The 21840-nt window shown below is 41.3% G+C and overlaps 1 protein-coding gene across 1 annotated transcript in view; it reads left to right on the forward strand.

Annotated features, from left to right (window-relative positions):
- The window catches only part of ITPR2 (inositol 1,4,5-trisphosphate receptor type 2), a 261876-nt gene that overhangs the window by 190465 nt on the left and 49571 nt on the right, over positions 1 to 21840 (forward strand). The window contains exons 43-45 of the mRNA XM_063357290.1: positions 1921 to 2031; positions 6902 to 6997; positions 8232 to 8351. Of these exons, the coding sequence (XP_063213360.1) occupies positions 1921 to 2031; positions 6902 to 6997; positions 8232 to 8351 (327 nt within the window). The remainder of the gene's footprint in view (positions 1 to 1920; positions 2032 to 6901; positions 6998 to 8231; positions 8352 to 21840) is intronic.

Consider the following 21840-nt stretch of genomic DNA (forward strand, 5'->3'; position numbering starts at 1 on the left):
CAATCCTTTTAAGTTCAGAACTCAATATAATTTCTTCTTGTAGTATGTCTGCTTACATGGAGGGTTTCCAGTCCTTTTGGAAAGACTTTGTCTTAATGTCAGTGGGTCCATGGCTTAAACCTCACTTTGTGAGACTGGATTTCAAGTCAAAGTTGTGGAAGTACGTTGCATACATAATCTCGTTTTGTTCATTTTCATACATTTTGCTGTTGCTGGTGTTTATACAGGTTGCTAACATTTACTTCCCTTAATTCACATAACTGCCACAAAGTTTAACGTACTATCCTGTTATACTACTTATCAGCATCTTTAATTATGATACAGTAGTGACATGGATGAGACTAAAGATCATGCTTTTAATCTTCTGTGCCTTGCTTGATGCAGTCTTTTTAAGTCGCATGGCTGTGACTTTTGGTAGATGTCTCTTTAGTGCCATGCTGAGGCAGTATAGAAAGGTAAAGAATGTAGTTACTTGCTGCTTTATTTGATCCGAAGAGAACTGTAGTGAAGTTGTCACAATGGATGAAACTTAAGAATTTTTACTATGGATTAGCAATTGGAAAATTGTGGTGGGTGAAATTACAGAGGCAATCTATTCGTGAAACTAGAAATAGATAAAGAAATACAGGCAGTGTTAATGCTATTTCATTAACATGCACAAATGAAGTGCAGAGTGCTTCTATTGCCATTGCTGGTAATCAACAGCTTTTACTTAATACTTTAAAAACAAACAGACAAAAATCCTTTAGTGGACTAAATTTTAAACAGTGGTATTTGATTCACTAATGGATGGGAAAAACTTCTGTAAAAAAAAGAATAATTACAGGACTAGAGATAAAAAAAACAAAACAAAAAACCAACCCAAATGTGTGTTTCAAGTTAATTTGTTCTCCAACAAGTTTACTTGAGTAACCGATAATGGAAAGGAATGATTAGTTACACTTAATTATTTAGACCTACCTGCTGGGAAGTCACTCAGGATTTGAGTTATGCTCGTTTACACCAACTGCAAGTCCGATTCAGTGTATTTCAGAGGCAAATGCTTCACACTTTCATTTTCATTTTTTCCCATCTCTCTGTCTTTCTGGAAAACTTGTCCTATCCACCTGTTGTAAAAAAATAATATAAGCTTGTATAACTGACACTTCTTTCCAAGTTTTAGAAGGTCTGGGACCCCTGCTGTAAAAGCATTTGGGAAGTACCATTGGTCATAATTAGAGTTTTGAATTCCATGTCCAGAAGTGTCCTTTTGTGCAGGACATGTCCGAATGCCTGTAGAAAACCTTAATCTTTGCGAAAAATTCATGCTATAACAGCAATACTAATGCTGGTTGCTGAATGCAAGTTAAGAATTTGAGTGTGCAAATTTGCTTGTGCCTACATTTGAGCAGCCTGGTCTAGTGGGAGGTGTCCCTCACCATGGCAGGGGGTTGGAACCGGGTGATCTTTAAGGTCCCTTCCAACTCTAAACCATTCTATGATTCTGTGACTCAAGCATGTCTTCTATGTCTCTGCATGTGTGTTCAGCTGAATCTGGCAGCATGTCTGTGGGCTGGTGTCTCTAACTTGAACCGCTTGGCGCCAAATCCTGCATGATTCACTGCAAGCACATTTTAGCTTGCAGCACCTTTTTTCCGGTTGTGTACTTCAGCAGTGGCAGCGTTGGGGTTAGTTCCGTACCGCACAAGTCTCCCTCAGCACCTCCTGTGGCACATTTTCAGTCTGATGTGCTTTGGCTGGGAGGCTCATGGCTGTTACAAGGTCTTTCAAGTTCTGCGTCTTCGTTTTGAAAATTTCTGATGTGCGTATTCTCTCTCTCCCTCCCTCTGCCTGTCCCATCTCCCTCTTTTTTCCCCCTCCTTCCCTCCCTCTCACCTCTCACCCCTCCCCCTGACTCCCTTCTCTTCTCTTGCTTTGCAGACTTGCATAGCCACACACGAATCTAACGGGATTGATATTATAATTGCACTCATCTTGAACGACATAAACCCTCTTGGCAAATACTGCATGGACTTGGTGCTTCAGCTAAAGGTACGGTAAATGTAAATTTGTTTATTTAAGTTTGAGTAATAATAGAAGACATACCTATGCAAGAGCTCTAGGCACCCTGACATTTGCTTAATCTTACCATAGCATAATCTACTCAGCAGCCTTTGAAAACAAACGTCGCAAATGAATTCAGCTCAGCTTCTGAATCCTTATCAGGCCCTCTACCACAGGCCTTTTGACACACTGTTGCGTTTGGGAATATGCCCTCAGCTTTTTTTAAAAAACAAGTCCTATCAAACAGACACGATATAGCTAGCATGAAGAGTATATTGTGGGCGTAAAATCTCACGAGATTGATAAACAGCGACACTATACAGACATGTAACAAATCGCACATCATCTGTTTATACTGAACTCTTAAAAATTACTTCAGAGGGAGATGTTGTGAAAAAAGAACAATGTATCAGATGACCTGTAATGTCAAATAAAGTTGAAAACAAGGTTAAAGTAAATTGTATTTTGTTTCCCTTCTTAGTGTCCTCTGAGGGGGAGACAAAGTATAGAGTGGGAGGGCCAAGAGTAGGGTGGGAAGGCTTGTAAATTCGTTTTGTACTCTGTCAAGAGCTGGGTAGGCTCGTAGATAAGTTTCTCTGGTCTGTGTGCCATTGCGTGCAGGGAAGAGCTCTGCCATTAGACTGACTGGCAAGCAGGGTAGAACTTGTCCGGGAAGAGCCTTGGGTTATTGCCTTTTCTTGCCTTCCAAATAAAGTATTTCCATTACAGATGGTCCGTTTCCTCCCCAAAACCAGCAAATAACTTTGTAGTAGCTGCTTTGCATCATACTGGCAACATTATGAATGTCTAATTAAATAATTAATATAGCTATATATCATGTACATCAAATCAACAGTGCTTTACACATGATTTTAATAACTGTAATTACATTTTTGAATGGCATTGTAATTCAGGCCGCCCTTAAGCAAAACACTTAGGCAGACATTTAACTTTGAACATGCAGACAGTTCTTTTGAAGTCCAAATTTCAGTCCCTGTAAAGACCTAGCTACAGTAACTCCAGTGCCATTTTGACTTACCATTATCATGAAGCTGGCAAATGTTTGTAGAACATATTTTACATGTAATAACCAAAAATGGAGTTTAGCGACATGACTGCGAGGACCGGTTTGACCCTATTCATAGGAGACTATATATGCCTTACGCTTACTTAAATAACAAGAATTAAGATAAATGATACCAAAGGTTCAAACTGTGGAAATGGTTACGATTTTACAGAATCACAGAGTCATTTGTGTTAGAAGGGACAACTTGAGGTCATCTTGTCCAGCCCCCCTGCTCAAGCAGGGTCAGCTAGAACAGATTGCCCAGGACTGTGTCCAGTTGAAGATCTCCACAGATAGAGACTACACAACTTGTATGGGCAACCTATTCCAGTGTTTGGTCACTCTCACAGTAGAAAAGTATTTTCTTGTGTTTAGATGGAATTTCATGTGTGTTTTAATTTGTGACCATTTCCTCTTGTCCTCTCACTGGGCACTACTTAGAGGAGTCTGGCTCCCTCATCTTCATTCCATTCCACCAGGTATTTATACACATTGATAAGAACCCCCTTCTCCAGGCTGAACTGCCTGAGCTCTCAGCTGCTCCTTATGTGAAAAATGTTCCATTCCCTTAATCATCTTTGTGGCTTTTGCTGGACTCGTTCCAGCAAGTCCATGTCTTTCTCGTACCAGGGAGCCCAGAACTGGACACAGTGCCAGGCCAGATGCGATGTAAAGAATTAGATCCAAATTAAGAAGCTAGTGGTTTTTATTTTCAGTGTCAATGGATCCAAATGATATAGCACTGAGTTTACCAGCTAATGTTTAACTTTGAAAATCTGTCAGTGTTCATAGGCAACTCCAAAGTTGCAAATACATAACTTTTGCAGTGAAAATACAGAATGCAAGGTATGTAGGCCCACACACTTACAGATACAAACAAGCTCAGACACTGTTTTCAGGGAACATTATATGTTGAACTCATACCCCCCAACCAAAGCAAAGGCAATGCAGAATTATATTTTCCCATGCCATCTTAATTTAGCTTGTTTTGCACATAGTTTGTGATGTGGTATTTAATGACATCTTCATGGATTATATTTTCCACTGGACTCCTGAATCATTTAGTGAGCAGGGTAGACAGTGTTCACTGAGTGCACAGATGGTCATTGTTGTGTTCTGCCTCTTGTTATTTTGAGTATGACCCCCTGGCCTTCCTTACTGACTTATATTTAAGCCCTGGCACACAGTATGACCTCAATATCTGCCACTCTTTATAGCAGCAGGATGAAGAGACGTTATCAGTCTAAGGGTAGAGAGAATCTAATATGAGTGTCTTTTTGGCTTTTCTCATAGCATCTTGCTTTGCTGTATCTAGTTCTTCACACATTAATTTATTTTTCCAAAATTCTTACAGGGAGATGAGATGGGAACCCAGGTAAAGAGAAGCTAAGGCCAGAAATACTTTCAGCTGTCCTGTTTGTAGCACCTGGGAACTGATTTTTCACAGTACTAATGTGTTATTCATAACTTTATACTATATGTTCCAAGTAATGGACCTCTTTTCCTCAGTGATATCTGGGAACGGAAATCAGATCCTAGGGTCTCAAAGCATGCAGAAAATGGAGAACAAGTAGTGAAATGAGCATCTCAACATCGGGGGCAAGTGATCAGAGAGAAAAGAAACCTGGAGGATGTGCCTGTCTGCTGTAATTCTAGGCTATGGCATGCCACTTTTGCTGTGTCAGTAGCAAGAAGCTGGCTGTTGATGATACAAAGTCCTACCCACCTTCTGCCTTTCCTCACTTCCTGGGAGCTGCAGTAGGCTTCTCTTCATCCCCAGGGTTGTCTGCACTGGGAAATAGCTTCAAAGTCCTCCTCACCCATGAGTGAGTAGACTAGTGTCTTCCTCCGCTGTTTCCTCCCTTTCCTTCTCAAGCTACCTCACATTCTGTCTTGCCCCCTTCCCTCCTCCTTGGTTTGAAATCCTGCCGATGCTACCACAACTGACTTGGTCACCATTGTAAGGGAAAACTGCAGCAGAAAAAGAAGCATCCAGTTCCTCAGAGCAGCACCCTGTCAGGTGTCTTAAAATGCTATCCTTTCCCTCTACCTGTTATCATAATGTAGGTTGCAAGGTAAAGAATCTGATCAGATCTTTCTAATGGATGATGCTGGTTTTATTCCGGAGCAAAAGGAAAAATCCATATGAAGTCCCGTTCTCCTTTAGCCAGTCCCAGTCTATTTTTTTCCTCTCATCCGTTGTTCTTTGTCCTTACCTCTTCCTTTTGTTGGCAAGCCAGGCTCCTCTATCCTGGCTTCTCACTCAGCTCCCAGTCTCCTCTCCCAGAACGTCCTAGTTCCCCTGTCAGGTATAAATCCTCATTCTATTCATCCACCCGCCTTCCGTCTTCTCCTTTCTTCTGCTGCTGACTTCTAATCCTACAGTCCTTCAGTTGGAGATGTTCAAATCTCAGCTTGACACAGCCCTGAGCAACCTGTTTTGAGCAGGGGGTGGGACTGCTGAAAGATCAGTCCAAAGGAGAGCCTTAACTGGGGGATTTTGTGATCCAACTTGGATGATTTTGTTGTGATTCTGTGTCCCCCAAGAGAAAACTCTGAGGGCTTTTAGCAGCGAAAATTCCAGCAAGTTTCTACAGTATAGTATTCAAATAATAATTACCAAAAAAAAAGGCTTCTGAGTTGGACAGATTTGGCTGGGATTCCCTGGGGACTACAGCTTGCTTGATTGTGTTATCTTGGCCTCTAGTCCTCCAGATTTTCAGCTCTGCTATCAAAACTTGGAGATACAAAGGCTGCTTAAAACAGAAGTTGCTTGAACATGCAGAAAATAACATCTTTTGTCTCAGTCCCAAAAGCAGCTGAACCCTTTTCCTCCAAAATTGTCCATACTAATTGTCTGAGGCACACCCTTGCTGCAAGAAATTTCAGTTTGAATTGCTGACGTCTGGCAATAAGCAGCTGAGAAGGAGGTTTTATGGTGGGCTGAAAGTTTTACTGGCCCTTACCTGTATCGTGGGACTGCAGTCTACTTCTCAGTGTTCACACAGCTCCGCCTGTAGTAGAGGATGATGAAGGGATGCTGTGGCAGGTGAACCAAGGCAACCACGGTCTGCCGGAAAGCAGTCAAACCTCTAAAACCATTTTTCCCCTCCTGTTCACAGCATCTTATTTCACTGGAAGTCAGACAGGTCTCCAAAGTCTAAGGCACTACTTGGTTACTGCTGCTAAAACTCATGCTATTTAATCCTTGGGAGAGGTCTCGTTGAAAAGCAGCCAGTTGACAAAGTAAAGAATCTCTTTATATGTTCCCCCAGGAATATTTGGTAGTGAAACAAAATTCCAGGAGTGTATGAAAGCAGTTCATTTTAAAGCCTTTCAAATAATAACCAGTCAGACTTTATAAAGACCAAAGGGGAGGGAAACCTACCTGAATGATGAAATCTTTTGTGTAATACATTTTGTAATTACCTCTGTTAAGTATTAATAGAAAGCCATGGCAAAAATTGCTAGGTGGCCAGTAAGAAAAGGAAATGGGATTTCATCTCTTGTGCACAGTATAGAATAAAGCCTCTGTATTTAAGTTGAATATTTTTCAATATTTAAAGTACTTATTCTAATATAGCGTGCAGGGTTAGTTAGCCTTACAGTATGCTGACATTAAAATGGGAGAAACACCCTATAAATATGTCAGTAAAGTAAAAGACGCAAGTAGTTTAAAAATCTTACCCGCTAAAAAAGTGGTCCTCATAATCTCAATTAAAACAAATGCAAGGGTCGTTAATCCATGAAATAGATTTTTAAATTTGCATTAACTTGGTTTTGTATCTCTAGAACAATGCCTCAAAGCTTTTGCTGGCTATTATGGAAAGCAGGCAAGACAGCGAGAACGCAGAAAGAATCCTTTTCAACATGAGACCCAGAGAACTGGTGAGAAAACTTCTGAATATTCATAAATCTTTTGGATGAAAAAAACCCTTGTCATTAAAACATTTTTAAAATGATCTGCATCTAAGCTGAAAAGTGTTGGCAGCATATAGTGACACAATGTATGAGGATAGCACTAATTCACTTAAAAGTACTTTAAAAGGATCAAGCATGCATGATTTCAGTCTTTACGACTTCATTATTTTTATCTGTTCCAAGCACTTTTCTGTAATTGTTTCCTAACTAAATTATCATACTCTGGTAGACTGTCTTCAAGTACGCTTTGTCAGTGGCTTGGAAATTAAGCTTGCACAGTTTGTGAAACAGTGCTAACAGAAGCGTGTGTGTAGACATATAATATATATACTATATGTATGTATGTTGTATGTTATAAATATATGACTCGTGAGCACACAGATAGTTACAAACAGTTGTTGCTGTATTTTGGAACAACCCAAATACTTGTGTTCGGTCTCCAAGAATTTTAAACAGATGGTAGGTCTGGAGATACTGTTTCCAATCCAACTGACCATCTAACAGCAGCGACTGAAAAACCTGGGGTTTAGGATCCGTGGGCATCAGTCCCTGCACTTGTGCAGAGCACAGTGGTCTGCTGGTTTGGGGTAATCATCACCATGGTGGCACGTCAGCATGGTGAGGCCATCCCTAAGGTACAACTGCAGGATCAGGCCCTGCATGGGGAACAGAGGATTTCCCCCTGTTGATCTCATAAGAGGCTTTGGAATATTTTGAAATTACCCCAGCATTCTGCCCAGATCTGTATCTTCCTTTTCTTTTTGGTTTAGGTTTGGGGTTTTTTTTTTCTGTTAAACTCTGTAGAGAAAGCTGAGTGATGTTGCATCCAGCCCTAGCCAGAGATCACGGCTGCAACGCTAAGCGCCACAAGACCCTACCTGTGGTATTTGTAGATCTGTCTTTAGAAGCATTTGTGAATGTACCTGTTAAGAAAGGCTCAGCATCCCTGTTCCTTTCTCACGGTTGCGGAAGTTTTGCTGATGGGAGATATAGCGGTTTGGAGCTTCATTAATACTTCAAGCTTGTCTTTATTCAGAAAGCGTTTCTCAGACTTCTTGCGTGTCTTGCAGGACTGCAGGGCACTCATCCAGGCTTGAGCTGAAGAGCTGAACAAAGCGAGCGTGTTCAAACACAGTGTTCAGTGATTTTTGCCAGAGAATGACAGTTATTTCATCTCTCCTTGGTTGGGTTTGTGTTACAGGTGGATGTGATGAAGAACGCATATAACCAAGGCCTTGAATGTGACCATGAGGAGGAGAATGGAGATGATGGCATCTCCCCAAAAGATGTTGGCCATAATATCTATATTTTGGCACATCAGGTATGTCTTGTTTGCTGTGTGACTGCTCCCAGAAAAACGTTACATGGTTAAACTCCACGCAAGACCTGACTGATCAAAAAGGGGAGTTTTCCCTTCTTGTGATTTCTGGCTCATGTTTGTGCATAATGTGACTTTATCTGGAAGGTTGCTGAGAGCAGGACAAGCGAGGAGTCTCGCTGTAAGAGTAGGCACTCTGTAGGATTTGGTAGGCTCTGTTAGTGTGAAATAATAATGTAGAGCAAAGCAATTAATGTACACTTAACTTTGTCTTCTTTTAATTTTAATAGCTCATATCAATCAAACCATAAGTCAAGTTACCGTTTTTGGTGTATTTAAATAGTAGCTTCAATTGTGCTACCAAGTGAACTCGAATTGAGAAGATTCATATTATTTTAGATATATTAATTATCCAATAAGAATAACTGGACCTTTTCACTGTTTTCTCCTTTTGACTTATGTTGTAGTGCCCTCAAGCTTTTTCTGATCACTTTTACTTCTCTACTGGTAAGGGTAAAATGGACACTGAAGGTTTTTATTTAATGGGATATTAATTCTTCAGAGCAGTTGGTATCAAAAATAGTTTATTTTTCAATTGTGTTAAGAACATTGAAAAAAGTTTTTTAAATGAAAAAAGTAAAGACCACATTTTGGTTTTTTAATTATATCATAAATGACAGCATTTGATATGTCATATAAGGGCGGAATTTTTGAATAATGTTTTTACTAAGTAAGAAAAAATAAAGAGATAGGGATAGGGAGTGTTCCACATTCATTATACTTACTAAGTGTTGTTAGGAATTGAATACTCAATGGAAAAAGGCAAAAAAGCAATCTATAGTTACACTAGTATCATGAAATGTTTCTTTCAAGCAAGGAATGGAAAAATAGTTACTGAATTATGCTTGCGTGCTTGCAGCACATTTACATCAGTAAGTCTTGTTATTATGTTGTTGTTATGGATGACCGTGTTCCACTCTTGCGCTGTATGTACATAAGATACCCACCAAAGATGACAGAATTTTTAGAAAGTATCTGGTAGCGCCTTACCTTGTATGACTATTTACTCCTTGAAAATTTAAATGCCTGTCAGCCAAATTGAAGTGTTGGTATATTATGTCTTGTGTCTACAGTTGGCGTTAGGTCACTTAACAGGACTCATGACAATGGAAAATAAATTTTGGGGAATAGAATATAGTCTTAAAACTATATATGAAGTGACTGCTGGGGTCATTTTACCAGAGAGGTCACTGCCAAGGGCACACGAGCTAACTGAGGTGTAGATAAAGCTCTGTCCCTAGACACATATGCAGGGTGCTGTGGAGGGCCATGAAGCACCTCCACAGCTATTCCAAACGCCTGGTCTGTAGTCAGGATTTTGGTTGCATGAGACTCACGGCAGCAATTTACTGAGCTCCTTCCTGTTCTCTAGAATGAAATGTCGTGCTTGGCTCTGTATGCTGTAAAAATATCCCATCTTTTTTTTAAGAAAGGATTGTTTTCCTCTTCTTGCATTTTGGTAACACAGTACGTGTGTCTGTTTTCAATAGCTTTGCACCCATGTCAAGCCCCATACCAAAACAAAGCAATGGAAGGGCAGGCAATCTGGGGCCTACCTCTCTCCTCTGCTAATGAAAAGCTATGATTCTTGGCACAAGACTGATGATCTTTAACCCCAAACTCTTTCCAAGTGTGCCCTTTTGCTTGCCCTGGGATGGGCAGGATACGAGCGTGGTCCCTCCTCAGTAAGACCATTGTTGTCGGATTCCTTTGCTGGCTCCACTCTCCAAACACCCTCTTATGCTTTGCTGCGTTGAAGTGGCTTTTTAGTGGCTGGGCCTTCCACTCGGCTTAACTGATCTGATTTACATAATATTTCATTGCTGTGCTCCTTACAGTTTCACAGTTCATCTGACTTTATTTTTGTCTACAACCAGTGTGGCCCATCAGTCACTTTCCTGCCACTTGCTTGTGACCACTTGCTCTAGTTAAAGCTTTTTGGTCCCTCTGTAACAGCGGAATCAAGACCAAGAGTTCCTCTTTTTGCTGCTACAGCCTTCAAACACAGACAGTTTATTTTGGGGAGCTCAGACTTTCAGTTTTTGTCGTTGTACTCTTCAGGGCGATGGTGGGTTCTGCATTTTGCCACCACTACATCCTTCCTTGCCCTTCCTGTGGTTGACTTTACCAGAAGCAAAAGGCATTCTTGTAAATGTTTGACCCACAGTGCATAGAAAGTTATAAATATGTCACAAGCAAGGCTGAGATTTCTGTTATTAAATCTCCTTTACAGCCTCCCAACCCCTACCCCAAATGCATACAGAGAAACGTATGCAAGTGCACGTGCACACGCGTACATCACGCAAGCACACACACACACACGTACATTACACACACACAGAGGTGGGCACAGCAGCCTGGGACGTAATGGTAAGAGGCTGACTGTTAAATATGCCATGTCATGACAGTTATCACATCTCTCCCACGTGTTTCTCTGTCCCCTCTTTTCTTTCCTTGATTTCTTAATTCTCCCACAGCCTGCCATGTGCCATAGCTGTGCTGCTTCCCCTGCCCTGACTCCAGGTTGCCTGGACACTGCTGCTCCTCACTTTTGCCATTCGACGTATTATCAGCAGAGAGGAGAAGGGAGCGCCACCAAGAGAAAGCAGAACTGACTTATCCATGAGGAACCGCCCTGAGCTGCACCCCCACTCTGCAGCCTGCCTTTGGGGTAGGGCTCCTTCCAGACGTAGCACTTCTACAGCTGTTTGTGGAGGAGTGACTCAAACTGTTGCTTGAGGTCACATCCTGGAAAAATAGGCCTATTATTGCTAGATAGAGAGCATTCACGATTCTCTTGAAAATCCACGGAGGAGATTCTTTTTTCTTTGTCTTGTTCAAACGTCATGCTCAGAGCCAGGCCTTCAACTTGACTGTTAATTTCTTACAGTAGTCTCGGGTGAATGCCGGTGGCGTGTTATGGATAGTTCCATCAGCTCTTACACCTCTTCCAGCTTCAGTCAAAAGAAATTGGTGTGGTACTTTTATTGCTGTCGCCTCAAAGTTCCTGGTAAAGCAGGCTACACTTTGTTTTGCAAAGTTAGTAAGGCTGTCCACAAAGGGACTTCATCTTAATGGGATGTCTCTGTAGAGATTACAAAAGCTTTTGACATAGTAGCACAAAAAAATTTACATACTTACTCACTTCTTAAGTGCAGTAGTTTTAGTGTAGGAGAATCAAGTTTTTAAATGGCTACCCAAAAAAAAAAATCGTAAAAGGCTAAAGAAATCCTCTGGCTTTTCAGGTGACTACTTGAGCTTACTACCTGTTAGTTATAATGAAGTATTTCAGTAGTTTGTAAACTAAAAAAAAAGCTTTCTTGGAGTTAGCAGTATTTCTATGAGGTTCGTGACCCCTTACGTTTCCTGTGAAGCAAGATATAAGGCACTGGTTATAACCACCAGCTCCTGTAGTTTGCATGCATATATGCATGTGCTTCTGTTAACAGAAAATACTTTGGAGTTTTTCTCTGTGTTTTTCAGCTAGATAAAAACTGTCTAAACAGGGCATGAAGCCCAAGCTCTGACATTGTACCTTTCAGGTGGGGCTTTATTCATGAGGTGCAGAAGAACGTGAAATAACTTTACACAGCTTCTAGTCAGCTTGCAGCATGGGAAGAATGCACTTTCATCTGCCTGGTAAACTATGTAGACATGTCCTTGATCTAGAAAGATGTGAGTCGGCAGGGAGTAGGGAAGCAAATCCTAATACTTTAACAAAATTTTCAAATTTTCAGTGCCCTGTCACTTCCTCCGTCTAGTTCCCAAAGCTGTTGCAGGAGCATGGGGGTGACCCCTTTCCTCATGTGTGTTCCGTGCTCTCAGACAAGCAGAATGTTTACTCAGCTGCTCAATTTTAAGTGTATGCTAAAGTGCCTTGCTGGAGAGGGAGCCTAGGTCTTGGAATTCCACAATACCTTTGTAACCTCCAGGTAAATAGAAGGGTGGGGTATTTTATGAGGCTAAGCTACAAACTTACTTAAATCCCAAGGAGATACCAAAATACTTATACTTTTATAATTTCCTTGTGGCACCAAGGTTTAATGAAAAGTCATTTCCTCCACCTCATAAGGTTAGAAGAAATTAGCAGTGCTCGATATTGATGCAGTTGTACAAGCACATGTTTATGCTGTACAAGCATAAACAAACACAAGCTTGAACCAGGTTATCGTCTGATAGACTAATACAGATGGAAGTGTTCTTCCGTTGATAAGTTCTTAAAATAAACTGAGAGAAAGGTTGCAGGGCTTGCTGTGAATTGCAAGGTTCTTGCTTCAAGTACTACTAAGCATACTGTAGCAATAGGACATGATGAGTAAGCCATATTCCTTCCTCTGTTTTTCAAATAAACTTTCCTGTGCTGCTAGTATTATGGATGGTTAAGGCAAGAAGAGCTTTCATAAGATAACGGATACAAATGTGTGCATGAGCGTAAGGGAGGTATTGTAAGGCTTAAGTTTTTTTGTGGGTAGCTATTTTTGGTATTGTAGCTTGGAGCAGCTGCTGGCTTTCCTTCACTTAGCTGTATTTTAATGTTTAGGCAGATGAACTTAGACCTTGGTCCTCCTCCTCCCTTGTGTTTGTGTGTGCACGCATAAAATAAAATACGTTTATTAAAACATATACTATAAAGTAAATGTGAATTCTCGTACCCATCCATCTGTCTTGACCCACATAGAATTCAAATCAGGACAGAGGATTCCGTGGCAAGACCTTGCTTAAATTGATGAGGGCAAGATTTTCCATGGTTTAATGTATGGAGAACATGAGAGGTAACACTGTGCGTGTATGCCTCCAAATGTGAGATAGGATCACTGCATGTAACTTCTTCCTTTAGCGTCAGGATCCAAAGCTTTCTGAACTGGCTAGGTTTTCCCAGGCAGACAAAACAGTATTCTGCATGAAGTAAGTGTGACTGTGGTCAGGGGTAAATTTGGGGTGAAATTTGATTGTTTAAAAAGAAATGTTGATGAAGAAGGCAGAAGTTAATTACTTAATACTGTGCATTAACAAGCACCTTCTATAAGACACAGCAAAGAAACACCTGGAAGGCTATTTAGGATAGTGAATGGGTGGAACCAGTTACAACCCCCAGTAGAGTGCAGTGGGCATTAACTGGCTGAAATGATAACATCATGGTTATACCATGGAAAAGAGATGAACAGAAGCCAAGTGGAAAAGTCTTGCAAGAACACCTTCACCCTTGATGTTGATGTTACCATTATTGGCCCATAACATTTGCCTAAAAGAGGTCTTGCCCTTGTGGGAGGTCTGAGTTCTTAGAGCATTTTGCTCTAAAAGATAAGCTTATCCTCATCCGGTTGGGAAGCAGCCTTTAGCTCCAGCGAGGATCCTCCAGAAGAGCTGAGATCTGGCGACCACACTGGTTCAGTGAATTTTTAAGCTTGCTGGCCTCTTTCTGCCCATCCTCTGCCTCGGGTAGATGCTTTGCTTAAAAACGGAGCTGTGGCCCATTAGTCCAATAAGTGTCTGTTTTCACAAAACATTAGGTTGTGCCTAGGTTCTTCTGACAAAGATTTTGAGTTGATTCTGTTCTGTGAATGAAATGGCTTGGTTCATTTGAATTTTTATACATCTCTGACTGGTACACTCTAAAAAAGGATTTTGGAAAAAAGACCCAAATACCAAAAGGTCTGGTGTAAATGGATGTGCTGTACCAGAATCACTGGTTATATTGAGTGAAAATACAGATCAGTCGCATTTTGTGTAGCAATGACTGTTTCAAATTTTGCATCTGATGTGAGGAAGCAGCAATTGGTAGATATTATTGGAGATTGTTTTCCCAAGCATGTGATGGCAAATGGAGAAAAATGCTATACATAGTTAAATAAACAGGACTAGCTTTTGAGGCCAGAAAGTGATCAAACCTATCCTTTAGGGTAAACCTGTCCTTCAGGATGAATAGCTGTGAGTTTGTGCAATACGGATGCTCCCTTTCTGCAGGACAGGTAGAATTTTTAGAGCTAAACAATGTAGGTTTTTGCAAGGCTTTGTTGAGGTTTGCAGTTTTTTGGGTCTGGTTTAGTGGGGTTTTTTTGTTTCTCTCTCCTTAACAGAGAAGCTCTTGCTGATAGCAGTGCCAAAACAAAGGGCTAATGGGGACCAGTCCCAGGAACCGTGACTGTCAGGGGACTCATATCCTTGGCTGCCAGACCTGAAACTTCTCATAGAACTTTTATGCTCCACATGTTGTTTTGTAGTTATCATCCTGATGAGACAGGCTATGGCATCAAAATGACACCAGCTAATTAAATGTCAGTAGAATCAGAAGCTGTTGCAAGGCTTCTACACTTAGATTGCCAAGATTGAAACAGAAGTCAATGACGCACATCACCCTCCTTGCAGCTCATTAGTATGGTACATAACTCTACCTTCAGCCAGCTACAGCTACAGTATAGAGAGACAGTATGGAGGCTGCCACAGGGGCTTGACACTAATGAGCACCTGAAAGATTAAACAAATGTCTGTGGCTGCTGTTAGGTCTCAGGTTAAAACCTTGGCAACTTGTGCTTCGTTGTTAGGTCTCAGGTTAAAACCTTGGCAACCTGTCCTTCGATGTTTTCTTTTTCTCCCCTTCTCCTTGGAAGCATTCACCTCAGAATCCTGTCGTGACTTTGATAGGGATCTACATGGGGACCTCTGTTTTCCCTCTGGTGTCCTATTGACAGGCTGCTAGGATTCAGGCTAGAGCTTTTTACTGACCACAAAGGTTTTAGCTTGTCTTAATTTTTCTGGTTCTACTTCTCTAGAGTAAGTATTATATGTATGTGTATGTGTTATTACATGTAATATTAATGAGGGATATATCCTGTTTGGCTGTGGCGACTGTGCATTTCTCTAGCGCACAGGTGGCCTTAATATTTCTGCTTTGTGGGTTTCTTCTTCTATCTTTAACTTCTGTAATCCTGTGTCCTTGTGTTTTGTGGTTTACAAGATTTTTTTGTCATTGGGAAATGTGTCGTATTGGTGTCAGGGCCCAAACGTTACACCAGAAGAAATATCCTTTCTTTGTCAAATGTCTGCATTGTGAAATCTTCACATTAATCTGTGGTTTTACTCTGAAAATTGGCTGTGGGACAATGACATATTGTTTAAAAAATTCTTTGCTCTCAGGCTCTGTTTGCAGTCCTGTATTAGTAATAAACATACTACCTTTTTATTGCTATCTGAAGCAGCACAGGCTGGGGAGAAAGCCTTCAGTTCTCCATCACCAGCAGGGCAGTTTCTTAGCTTCCCACTTCAAGAATGTGTCTTCATTTAGCCATAGCCTCGGCTGGTCTACACGGGAAGGCCACCACTGAAAGAAAGCAAGCAATACTGATTTATACTAGGAGAGAACTGGACCTGTTTCCCTCAAACCGTACGTTTACCCTAGAGTCCCCCACTTGCATTTGGCATGCACAGTCTTCATTAAGAGTGATGATGCATGGACAAAAAAGAGCACAGCTTGACTTAAAGCTTGTCGATTGAATTTGCATGGAGGAGCGTTAAGTAGAAATAAATTAATTTCACTTGTAAACTGAGTAAACTCAATCCAGAAGTCACTGAGAGACCATAAATGTGGAACCACGCAGTGCCATCTTTACAAAATCACTCTTCAAAGTAGACTGTACTTTCAGTTGCCTTCAACTGCGGTGCCCACCTATTTTCTCTTGAGAGATATATGTAATGTAGCTACTTACTTTGTTCAGATTGCAGCAAACTCCCCTTATTAAGGAAGCTGAATTACACAAAGTGTTGAGTTGTAATAGTCTACTGTAGGTGAAGGCTCGCTCTGGAGGCAGAGCTGGGGCTTTTCCATTAGAGGTGACCTTCAAATAAACCAAAGTGCTCTTTTTATTATATGTAAAGCACAACTAAAACATTTTACTCTAAGCTAAGAGGAACTTGGTTTGTTTTGAGGCAAAGTGAGGGTAGCCTTGGAAATATCATGGAAGTGAAGTCTGGTCTTACTTAATATTATCAGATCGGTTCTAATAGGTCTCAGATATCTGCATTGTGAAATCCTACACCTTAATTAAAAACAGGGGGGGAACATCTTTTCTAACAAAGACATACTTTTTATCCGTCTTGATTACAGGTTAACAAAAACAAAGAGTATTAATCAGAATGTCAAAATATGTCTGTTCCTTGCAGTTACTCAGTTTTAACTCTCATCTCCTCCGATGTCATTATTTAATTAGGTATCTCAGTCATCATAGAGTTTTCTAGAATAGACAAGGTCTGAGTTTGTAATCTACAAGTAGGCAGAGCTACCTCAGTTGCCGTCCTCTTTAACACAGCACAGAAAAGTTAAAATGAGGTCCACCTTGCACTTTTTCTGAGGCAGCTTTAAGAGTTACTGATTAAAAAGTGTCCAGCTGTGAAATTTAGTTTTAACAGCTGATTACGCTCTTCTGCACCAAAAGGGAGGTGATCAGTTACTTATGACCACCAGTAGTTTTACAGGAGTAAAACACCTTCAGACCTGCACACGGACAAGCATCTAATCAACCCGGTGTGAAAGAAATGGTTTCTCTGATGTTATGTACAGGCAAGAATTTTGAGAATTTGTTTTACGAATGATGATCTGTGGTAGCCTTAAATGAACTTGATCTTTTCAGCCTTTTCTTTCTATGAGTTTGTCTGCAGAGCACCATTTAGCTGGTATTGGTAAGCAGCATTATTTGTGAATGTCTGATGAGGAGAGAGATGAAATTTTTACCTTTTTTCTCTCCCACCAGGAACTGTTACTTTATAGGTGCCAGGTGAAAGTGCGCTCTGGAGGACAGTAGCCATAATACAGAGTTAGAAAGAGCAACTCACCATTTTACTTTCTCTTTTCTCTATTCCTATGCCCCTAAATTATTTTTTTTAAAAGATATTTTTCTCTGCTAATTGAAGGGTGAGGCAAACATTCAACAGCATGATTGGAAAAGATGGAAAATCTTACCACTGTAATTTTTGAAGGGAGACACCTCTCAGTTCCTCTGTCTCCACATGTGGTAACTGCCCTATTTTGTCCCCCACAAAGTATATACATAAGAACCTTGCAGAAATTAGGAAATGCGTGTCTTTTGTGAATTTGGCAGATTGCAGCTTTAGCTGTTTACTTGCTACTTTAGTCTCATATATGGTTTTGAACCTGAATGACTAAATTATGGTTTTCTGTGTGTTGTGGAAATACCTGTTGAAGAGGTGGGATGCTAACAGGATTGACTATGAACAGGCTTTTTACTTTGCTATTGCTGTGGCAACTAAGAGGACCACATAATGGCCATATTCAAGTGCTTGAATCATGGAGGCTGGGCCATGATACTAAATTGCAACTGAGGACTTAAGCCTCTTTAATGAGCTTCATTAAGATTGGTAGGTTGCTTATCCCAGCCTCTACAAGTGCAGTCTGTGTACAGTGGCCATCTTCTAAACCATACGTGCATGTAGCAGAGCTGGTGGTTATATCACAGTTTGGGTTGGTGAACTGCATCCAGCTTAAGGGGTCACAGTGTGCAAAAGACACCATGGTGCTATACTGCAAACGTATGAGATGAGACTTAAGAGTGGGAAGACAAGAGGAGGGAGCCAGCGATGCAAGTCTCACACTTCAGGTCAGAAACCGAGCAGGTTTCTGCGTAGTTTAGGTAGACCCTGGAGAAGAGGATGAGCCCATTATGGGAGTATCAGCTCATGAGTTACTTTCTGCTCTACTCTTGGTGCCAGTCAATGTCTTCTAGTCTTATGGCTTACTGAAGGAAGTATGTCCATACTTGAGACTTAAAGACTTAAAACTGTGGTTCCCCTCACCACATTGCCACCAAAATAAGTGTCATAAGCAGTTCCCCCTTTTGTTTGTGCTAGTCTTCCTTTTCTTTAGAAGCCACATATTAGACAGCAGTAGATAGCTAGTTTGCAGAGAATCACTGTTCTGAATAAGAGGAGAAACCTAGAAAGTAAAGGGCTTGATAACAAAAGGATTTTGAGAGTTCCTGAAAAGGGTATGCCATTCACAGTTTCTTATCTCAGTTTTATGTATATATTTTGTATGTATATAAAGTGTTGGTGGCTTTTAGGTGTGAAAAGATCTCTTGCTGCATGGATTTGGGATCCATATGCTTGCTGGTCTGTTGCTGATTTTGGTCTTTCACAGACTGAGTCTGTACAATGTTGGTGAGCAATGCCAGTTCGGTCTTACTTTGGTCTTATAAGACCTTTGGTAAGGTCTTACAATGTTTTATCTGTCTTTCATAGAAGTTGCATGTGTCTGGGATCTTCTTCCTTGTTACGCTGTGAAGAAGACTAGTTGCAGTAACGCGGCTTTCTTTTTTCTTCCTTTTTCATTGAGCGTTCTTATTATCTTCCCATAATCATGTCTGACACTTCCATCATCTCCTTATGTCCTTCCATCCTGTACTCTCCAAAATTTTGCTTACAGTAACCATAGGAGGCAGTCTACAAATGCAGTTGTGTTATCCTGTTAGAACACTCTAGATTGCATACTGCTGTCCACATCCTATGTTCAGTATGGTCAGTGTACACTGAAAACCAAACATGACCAAGGTATGCATTGAGCTGGTTTGGCCCATGTAAGCACAGCTGCCCGTGACAGTTTACTCATAGCCTGCAGAGATGTTTCACACCCACCCCCCTCAAATTAATTTTGCTTTGTTGCAATACATTTTATCTGAGCTGAACTTTCCCCACACATACACTTTATTTTTTTGCAAGTGAGCTTTGCCTGCAAAAGAAATTGCAAACACGACAAATGGAAGTAAAGCTCATTGAAATATTAGCAAGTCATTTTGTCTTCTGCTGGCTTTCATGAGGGATAAAAGAACAGCAAAACCACAGCAAAAATAGCAATAAAATTACTATGGAGGCTGCAAACATAATAGTGATAGAGATCACTTAACTGTGGTGGTTTCTCTTATGTGATAATGTCAAGGTGTTTTATTTCTCCCTTCCCTGCGAGGTAGATCACTATTACCCACAATTTGTAGTGTGCACCACGTGTAGGCTGGGGAGGAGAGGTGGTGTCTCAGAGGTTACACGAGGCCATGGAAGACCCAGCAATAGAATCCAAAGCATCTGGACCACCCAGGGCCTTGCTCATGTACCACAAGCCATCAGGGGAAGATTAACTCTAAACCCTTTTGGTTGCTCTGTACAGTATAATCATCTAAATGAAATCAATGAATACTTGATTTGAGAGTCTCCCATTGCTCCATCCCTGCTGTTCCTAATGTTTGTTAACAGATTGCTTTGTGGTAGAGTGCAAAGGTGCCGCTGTATAAAACTGTAATGACTTCTGGAAAGGAAGTTGCCCTGTGTATTGCAGAAAGCACTGTTCAGTTTTGATTGGAACGTGGGGAGTTGAGAAGTTGTTATTACTGTTCGTACAGCCAGTTGGAATAAAAATTTCTGCTCAGTTACGGTTAAGATGACATTTCCTTTTTCCTTGCTTTCTCTCTCTCCTTGTTTACTGATGGAATAGGAGCGTTCTCATTTGCCCTGGGCAGGGAGCTGGCATGTGGTAAGGTCCTGGCATTCCAAGGAAGAGCATCTCATTTTCTGTCTCCTGTCCTCTTCTGTCTCTCATCCATCCTGTTTGCTACTCCCTTGACTTTCTTTTTGCTGTTGTTTCTTGGTCCTTGGGATTTTTCTTGCCAGTCCCCAGGCAGCTTTTTTATCCTTTCTTTCTCTCTAAGCAGAAAATGAAGCATTCAGTGAGATGACTGGGGTTTCCCCTTGTGAGGGGGTTTGGTAGTGCCAGATCTCACACTGCTGTTGTGATTTAGGCTGGACTGGCCAATGATGGACGACAGATGCTCTCCCCCACCTCTCGCTCCAAGGAGAGGAGGAGGCGAGATAAAGAGATTTACGCGTTTAGAAGAAGGAACTAAACTACTTCAATGAAATATTAATAATAAAATAAAAAGGAAATAATAAAATAGATACAATATATACAAAACCGTACCAAGCTTTCAGGATGATGTCACTGGCAGGCACTGGGAAAGTCCCAGACTGGAGTCCGTGACAGACGGGAACTGGATTCCAGATCTGGAGTCAGGAACGCACGGATCAGGATCAAAGGCAGATGAACAGACAGGGTCCTCCTCAGACACCGGCCACTGAAGAAAGAGGGCTGACCTTTTTAATCCTCAGTTTTTGTACTGAGCATGGGGCAGATGGGGTGGAATACCTTGTTGGTCATTTTTTGGGTCACCTGTCCTGTCCGCTCCTCCCCACAGGTATGACCCCTCTACGCTTTTCCATTTCTGACCCTCTAGCAGGGCAAATAACAAAGATGACCTTGTAAGTATAAGCAAGAGCCTCTCTGCATACCGTTCCTTGGCATTATTATAAACATAGGTCTTATCACTCTGAGAATGAACTGTTTTCTGCACAATATGCTGTTAATTTCAGAGAGTTAGAAGAGGCTTAGCTAAGGAGTAAAATCACTGAACAGAAAGTTGGTTCTGTTCTACCTTAAACCAGGACAACTGCCAGGCTCCAGAAGCCAAGGGACTGAAGGGGAAAAAAGAGGAAGAGATTGTGGCTTTAAATGAGCCCCAGCTGCATGAGCCTGTTTTCACAGCAAGGTGAAACTAATCTGAACAGATGCAATTATTCTGCTGTTGCTGCGAGTTAACATTTTGTCTCATTTCTCCCTGGTGAAAGACCACTGGCCTTTGGGCTGGTATGTCTGGTTACTGACAGGGTAGAGATGAAGATAATTTACAGCAGATCTATAGGATGTCATGCATTGGACATCGGGTCTGTACAAACAGCTCTTGCCTCACTTTCCCCCAGGTCTGTAGTTCATGAACTTCCAGGTCTGTGTGGTGGCCTCTCTCTGCTCTGCCATGCTAGATGGGGCTGACTGGCACCCCAGAGGGTTGGCTAGCGAGCTGCAGCTGGGGCATGGGGTAAGGGCCGAGAGAGCACTGTGCAGTGCTACAGGTGCACGTGACACATCCAGTTCCCTCCCCAAAATGAGCCCCAGTCCCCCACACGCTCCTGACTGCTACCTAACCCAGTGTCCTCCCCCTGTCAAGTGTGCCTGTGAGGCAGGTATCTCCCCCATCGGATAACCTTACTGCTGCCTTACAACTGGGAGAAGAAACTCGAGAGAGCCGGTGACAAGACTAATAATTTTTTAAATAATTTTGTTTCTATTTTTTTAGATGTTTGTGATACTTCTTAATAGTAATACTGTAAATATAGTGTTTCAAGGCACAGAAACTCTTTGTGTCTTTGTGCTTCTCAGCCAGTTATCCAGAGCTTATAGTAATACTCCATAGGACTCTTCTAGAAAATCAGTTTAACATGTTTGACGCTTCCAGTGAACTGACTCTTCCGTGAAAACCCTGCTTGCTTACAGGACACTAGGCCTCACCTATTTAGATCTCTTTGTACCATTCTAGTCATAAAA

Source organism: Chroicocephalus ridibundus, chromosome 1 (genome assembly GCF_963924245.1).
Source record: "Chroicocephalus ridibundus chromosome 1, bChrRid1.1, whole genome shotgun sequence".
Taxonomy (NCBI): Eukaryota; Metazoa; Chordata; class Aves; order Charadriiformes; family Laridae; genus Chroicocephalus; species Chroicocephalus ridibundus.